Source organism: Carex rostrata, chromosome 11, assembly GCF_964058835.1.
Source record: "Carex rostrata chromosome 11, lpCarRost1.2, whole genome shotgun sequence".
In the NCBI taxonomy this organism is placed as follows: Eukaryota; Viridiplantae; Streptophyta; class Magnoliopsida; order Poales; family Cyperaceae; genus Carex; species Carex rostrata.
Genome location: NC_135928.1, coordinates 9,912,083 through 9,918,086, shown reverse-complemented (window position 1 = coordinate 9,918,086; position 6,004 = coordinate 9,912,083). Strand labels below are relative to the sequence as shown.

Genomic DNA, 6,004 nt, shown 5'->3' with positions numbered 1-6,004 from the left:
TAACTATCCATTGTATTGATATTTAGTGTTGCAATGTCTAGGTCTTCATTGAGGGTAGAGTGGGAATGGCACGGCAGAGCCAACTCCATCATGGAACGGCACGGTTACTGTACGGAGCGGCACAGCACGCGTGTCAGTTATGTTTTGTAACTTGCGTGTTCTGTGCCATGATAGAATGTATAATTGGGGTATGTTTTACTTTTATTATATAATGTATATCCTTAAAGAAACGGAAAAAAAAAAATTTTCTATGCTATTTCCATATATTTAATTGCAAAAAAGACTATAAAGCAAGCAACAAGTTCCTCTTCCTCAATCCCTCACACATGAATTAGGAATTAGGCTTGCACGCAACTGCAACTCTCAATTAATCTGTCAATCACCTTTGAAGGAATTGCATGTTTATTAGTTTCTCTAACTGGCCTACTTCTCATGGGTCCACAATAACACTTGGCCAGCTGTAGCCTAGAATTATAACTTATTATTTGTATATTCCAAATATTTCATGTCTACCAAAAATGACAATAATACATAGAATTATAACTTATTATTTGTATATTCCAAATATTTCATGTCTACAAAAAATGATAATAATACATATATATTTTTTTTTCTTAAGAGTATACATTCAGCAGTTATACTTAAACACAATATTCGATATATATATATATAAAATCACCCAAAATTTTTATTAATACCCAAAAATATAATGAAATTACCGGATCTACCCAGTTTTTGAATGGATTTCAAAAAATGCCCCTTCCGGTTACTAGATAACCGAACTCAGAGTACCTTTCCGCTGAGCTAGTCCTCGGATGCATGAAAAATACCCGGTTACCTAGTAACCGGAAGTTAAAACGATGTCCAGTTACTAAGTAACCAGACTCACTATTTTAAAAAGCGATGCAATTTTTGACGCTTTTTTTTTTAAAAACAGAATTTTTTTTATTTTTTGTATTGAAATATTAGAAATGTTGAATATATTTCTTTGAAAATAGATGAAATACAATATAATTTAATTATTTAGAAAGACTGCAACAAATAATCCAGATCAACATTTTTCAGGCCGGATTTTTCGTGGCTGTAAGAAAAATTAATATATTTCTTTATGTGTTATTGGAAAAAAATTAAAAATGCTTAGATTCTGAGTTATTGATCCCGGTTCAAAAGTCACTTCTAGATAAATATAGAAAATATTGTCATCCTTCTAGTACATTTAATTTCTAAAAAGTTGTATCTATTTTTGAAAAAAAATAAGTTATTTAATGATTGATATTCTAAACTAATTCTCAAAATAGATACAACTTTTTTTAAATTAAATGTACTAGGAAGGATCACAATATTTTTTGTATTGCCTAGAAGTGACTTTTGAACTGCGATCAATAACTCACATTCAAAGCATATTTATTTTTTTCCAATAACACAAAAAAATATATTAATATTTCTTGCAGCCGTGAAAAATCCGGCCTGAAAAATGTTGATCCAGATTATTTGTTGCAGTATTTCTAATAACTCAAATTAATACTGTATTACATATATTTTCAAAGAAATATATTCAATATTTCTAATATTTCAATACAAAAAATAAAAAAATAAAAAAATAATGTTTTGTAAAAAAAAAGGCCAAAAATTGCATCTGTTTTTTAATAACCGGCACAGCTTTCAAAAATTGAATCTGTTTTTTAAAATTGTGAGTCCGGTTACTTGTAACCGGACATAGGGGTAATTTCTGATTACCTAGTAACCGGGTATTTCTCATGCATCTGGGGACTAGCTTAGCGGAAAGGTATTTTGAGTCCGGTTATCTAGTAACTGGAAGGGGCATTTTTTGAAATCCATTCAAAAACTGAGTAGATCTGATAATTTCATTATATTTTGGGTATTAATAAAAATTTCGGAAAAATCACTCTTTAATATACGAATTAAATTAAATTTTTTCATACATTAAAATTCCTGTTAAAGCACTTAATAAAATTTAATCAATCAAATTATTTCTTTGTTTGGTCATTATGAAGTCTCTGGTCGTTTTAATTCGTGCAAGCATCTGCATGCTTCCGAATTGAGCTAGAGTTGGGTAATACACGACAAATTGGCTTGGCGATTGTGTCCGGTTCCTCTGCGTCAATAAATCATGTAATAAGTTGTGTTCATGTCTCACATCATTTATATATGTGATATATATAATTAACTATTGTAAGAATCATATTGTTTAATTAGCCAAAATTATTTTTCCTTTATGTGGAACTGCTGAACACAACTACGTACGTATATATATATATATATAGCTACAAGAATTTGTTGACATATCCTTTAGAGCCTGTTCGGCCGTTTAAAGGGAACAAAAACAGGAATGAAAATTTTTTAATGGTCAAAATGCGCTTATTGAATTTTTTTTCCCACACATACAGTAAACGGCCGAACATGTCCTTATTAATCATTACATAAAGCATGCCCTCTTTATTGATTATTTTGTATTTTATTTTTATCATTGCCTAGGTACAATCCTATGTATAATTTAACGTAATCGTATGTATGTTAATGCGAAGCTAGGCAAAATACTTTTTTCATGTTCTACCTACAAAGTCTGCAATTATAACTTAATAATTTATATAACATAACTTCAAATCCTATATAACAAGTTAATGATATATATGCCTAAGTTTAAATGCCATTATAACAAATATTGCTTCACATACATATATTAAAAATTATACACTATTGAAAGAATTTCTTATGGACAATTAATAGATCCATATCATTCTTTTTCTTACACCATGCTGGCACTGTTACATCCTGGGGAGTACAATTAAGCACAAGCTACACTGGAACAGGATCTATGCAAACGCCAAATTCAATAACATTTTAACAGCAAGTAAACTCAATTTTATACAGCAATTACCCATCTAAACCTAAACTAAGATGCTTAAATATATACAATCATCACATGACAACAAACATAAACCCATAATAAACTATACTTCATCTAGCTACGTACAAAAGTAGAGAAGAACTATGTATGGAAACATAGCCAAAAGATGGAGAGAGATCAATGGAGAGAACAATTGGGAAGGTCTCCTAGATCCCTTAGACCTAGATCTTCGCTTAAACATAATTAACTACGGTGAGTTATCTCAAGCTACATATGATGCTTTTAACACTGAAAAGAGATCTTCATACAGGGGTTCGTGCTTCTACAGTCGGAGAGATCTCCTCGAAAAGGTTGAACTAAACCCTAATATATACAGAATCACAAAGTTTCTCTATGCCACATCAAGTGTTCCCATTCCGGAGGCGTTTATACTCAAACCGATATCTGAAGCGGCATGGAGCAAGGAGTCGAATTGGATGGGGTACGTGGCTGTGGCGACCGACAAAGGAAAGGAGGTTTTGGGTAGAAGAGATGTGTTGATTGCATGGAGAGGGACTACTCAGACACTCGAATGGATCGATGATTTAGATTTCACATTAGTGTCAGCTGCAGATATTTTGGGGCCCGCACCAGATGGTGGTGATCCGATGGTTCATAGAGGCTGGTTGTCAATATACACGTCAGAAAATGAGCAGTCAAAGTACAACAAAGTGAGCGCGAGAGAGCAGGTATGTACTATAATTATATATTTTGAAGGAATAATTGTAACTTTGTAAGTTCTCATGCTGAATAAGCTCATGTCAGGGTTGTTCTTTTTATATCTATGCTTTGAATAACAAATGCAGAGTTTAATGACTTCAAATTAATGGTAAAGTTGACCATAATTTGTGGCTATCAGAGGTTAACTCAGGTTAATTCTCCTATAAGTATCCAAGAAAGCAACATAAGACTTATTGAGGCTCATACTAATCTTCATGTATAGATGTAGCAACACACATTCATACAACACAAAAGCAAATACAACCATGCAGTTTCATGGTGAAAAGCGTAATTTCAACCATAAACAGTGCATTTCTAAGCATGCAAAGAAAGTCTCTTCATGAGTAAAATCAGAAAAAGCTGAGGATTTCCTAATTAGCTATGGCATGACTTCTTATATATCAACCTAAGAAATATTTTTAATTTTCATGTTGATGTAGGTCTTAACAGAAATACAAAAGCTAGTTAACGAGTACAAGGACGAAGAAATTAGCATAACTCTCACAGGTCACAGCCTCGGTGCTTGCCTTGCAACTCTAAGTGCCATCGACATAGCATCAAATCACCTCATCAATAAATGCAATCGCTCATACTCCTCTGCCATTCTGATCACAGCCATAGTATTTGCAAGCCCTAAGGTCGGCGATTCCACTTTCAAGAATCTCTTTTCTAGCAAGAAAAACCTCAAACTACTAAGAGTGCGTAATGAACCCGACTTGATTCCGACCTACCCGGTTGTTGGATACACTGAAGTGGGCGTAGAATTACTTGTAGATACACAAAAGTCGCCGTACTTAAAAAGTCCGGGCAATATGATGACGTGGCATAATTTAGAGGGATACATGCATGCAGTTGCTGGTGTACAAGGGAAGAAGGGAGGGTTTCGGTTAGAAGTGGATCGAGATGTAGCACTTGTCAACAAATCAATGGATGCGTTGAAGGACGATTATCATGTACCTGTTTCCTGGAGAGTTCGACAGAACAAGGGTATGGTAAAGGGAGTAGATGGGCATTGGAAGTTAGTAGATCATGAAGATGATGATGATGATGATGATGATGATGGTTGATATATTTTTTATGGTTAATAATTGCATATCATGCAATATTGTAGATGGAGAAATATATTTGTGTGAAATGTTCGGCAGTTGTTCTTAACTAATACAAGCACACACTAATAAATAATAAAAACTACTCCCTCATGAGTCAGCACTATATATTTTGTAAACCATTTAATTGAGCTAGACTAACTAATTCATCTAAAAATCAAGCGTATATTTCAACTACTAATTAAGAAAATACATATGAAATAAGTGTCTAATGATCTACAAACTTTGATCTTATAAAATATTTCAAATTTCACTACTACAAAAAAAAACCCTTTTATATCGGTTGAAATCGTGTTCCGCCATCGGATTTTAATCCGATGCATATCGCCCCAATAGGAAATGTAGACATCTATGCTATCGGATCAAAACAGATGACGTTAATAAACATAGCCAATAAACACAACAATAGTTTATCGTACCAGAAAACTAAATATTCTTACCACAATTATTAAAACCAACAACAAATTAATTAAGTGTTTGAACACAAGAACCCGATAACAATAACTGTTTCAAACCACAGACAACTACTTGTCAAATCCTCCCACCGCCAAGTACCTGCACGACAATTAAATTGATGATAATTTCAAGAAGAATTTACACCATTGGATACGGATGTCATGTAATTCATGTTCTTCGTACGACGTTTTGGACAGACGACACTGCATGAATAAATGAAAACATATGAATAACATGTATAATTAAGAACTTGAATCTAAAAGGATGATAGAAACATGTGATCGACAAACCTTTGGAAAAAGAACGTGCATAATTTCTGATAAGCGTCTCCATGTTCTTCATTACATAATACCCGGACTCCTATAAATTGCTTTGTGTGGGGCTCTGATCAAATATGTACTGTTTAAAACAAGATCTAATTAGTAGTGCAATTACAACTTCAAATAAGTTGCAAGGAAATACTCGATTAAAATATTTCTTACCTGAAACATTTTGACCTGCAGTGCTCTCACTAGTGGAAAAACTAGAATCAGAATTGGCCTATCTGGATCGGCTATATGAAACAACTGATCCTAATAACTATCTAGATCGGTTTTCTTAAAAAAACCGATCCTAAAAACTATTCAGATCGGTTTTTATAAACAACCGATCCTAATAAATGAACTATTAGGATCGGTTGTTTGTTAGAACCGATCCATATACTATCAGGATTGGTTTTTACAAACAATCGATCCTAATAGTTTATTAATTAGGATCGGTTGTTTGTAAAAACCAATCTTAATACTATCAGGATCAGTTCTAAGAATAAACTGAT

General features: G+C 33.1%; 1 protein-coding gene across 1 annotated transcript; it reads left to right on the top strand.

Annotated features, from left to right (window-relative positions):
• Window positions 1-2,980: 2,980 nt before the first annotated feature.
• Window positions 2,981-4,721, top strand: LOC144562152 (phospholipase A1-II 1-like). The gene is made up of 2 exons (XM_078311314.1): window positions 2,981-3,597; window positions 4,069-4,721. The coding sequence occupies exons 1-2, from the start codon at window positions 3,013-3,015 to the stop codon at window positions 4,693-4,695; spliced, it is 1,212 nt and encodes a 403-aa protein (XP_078167440.1). The 5' UTR covers window positions 2,981-3,012; the 3' UTR covers window positions 4,696-4,721.
• The last annotated feature ends 1,283 nt before the right edge of the window (window positions 4,722-6,004 follow it).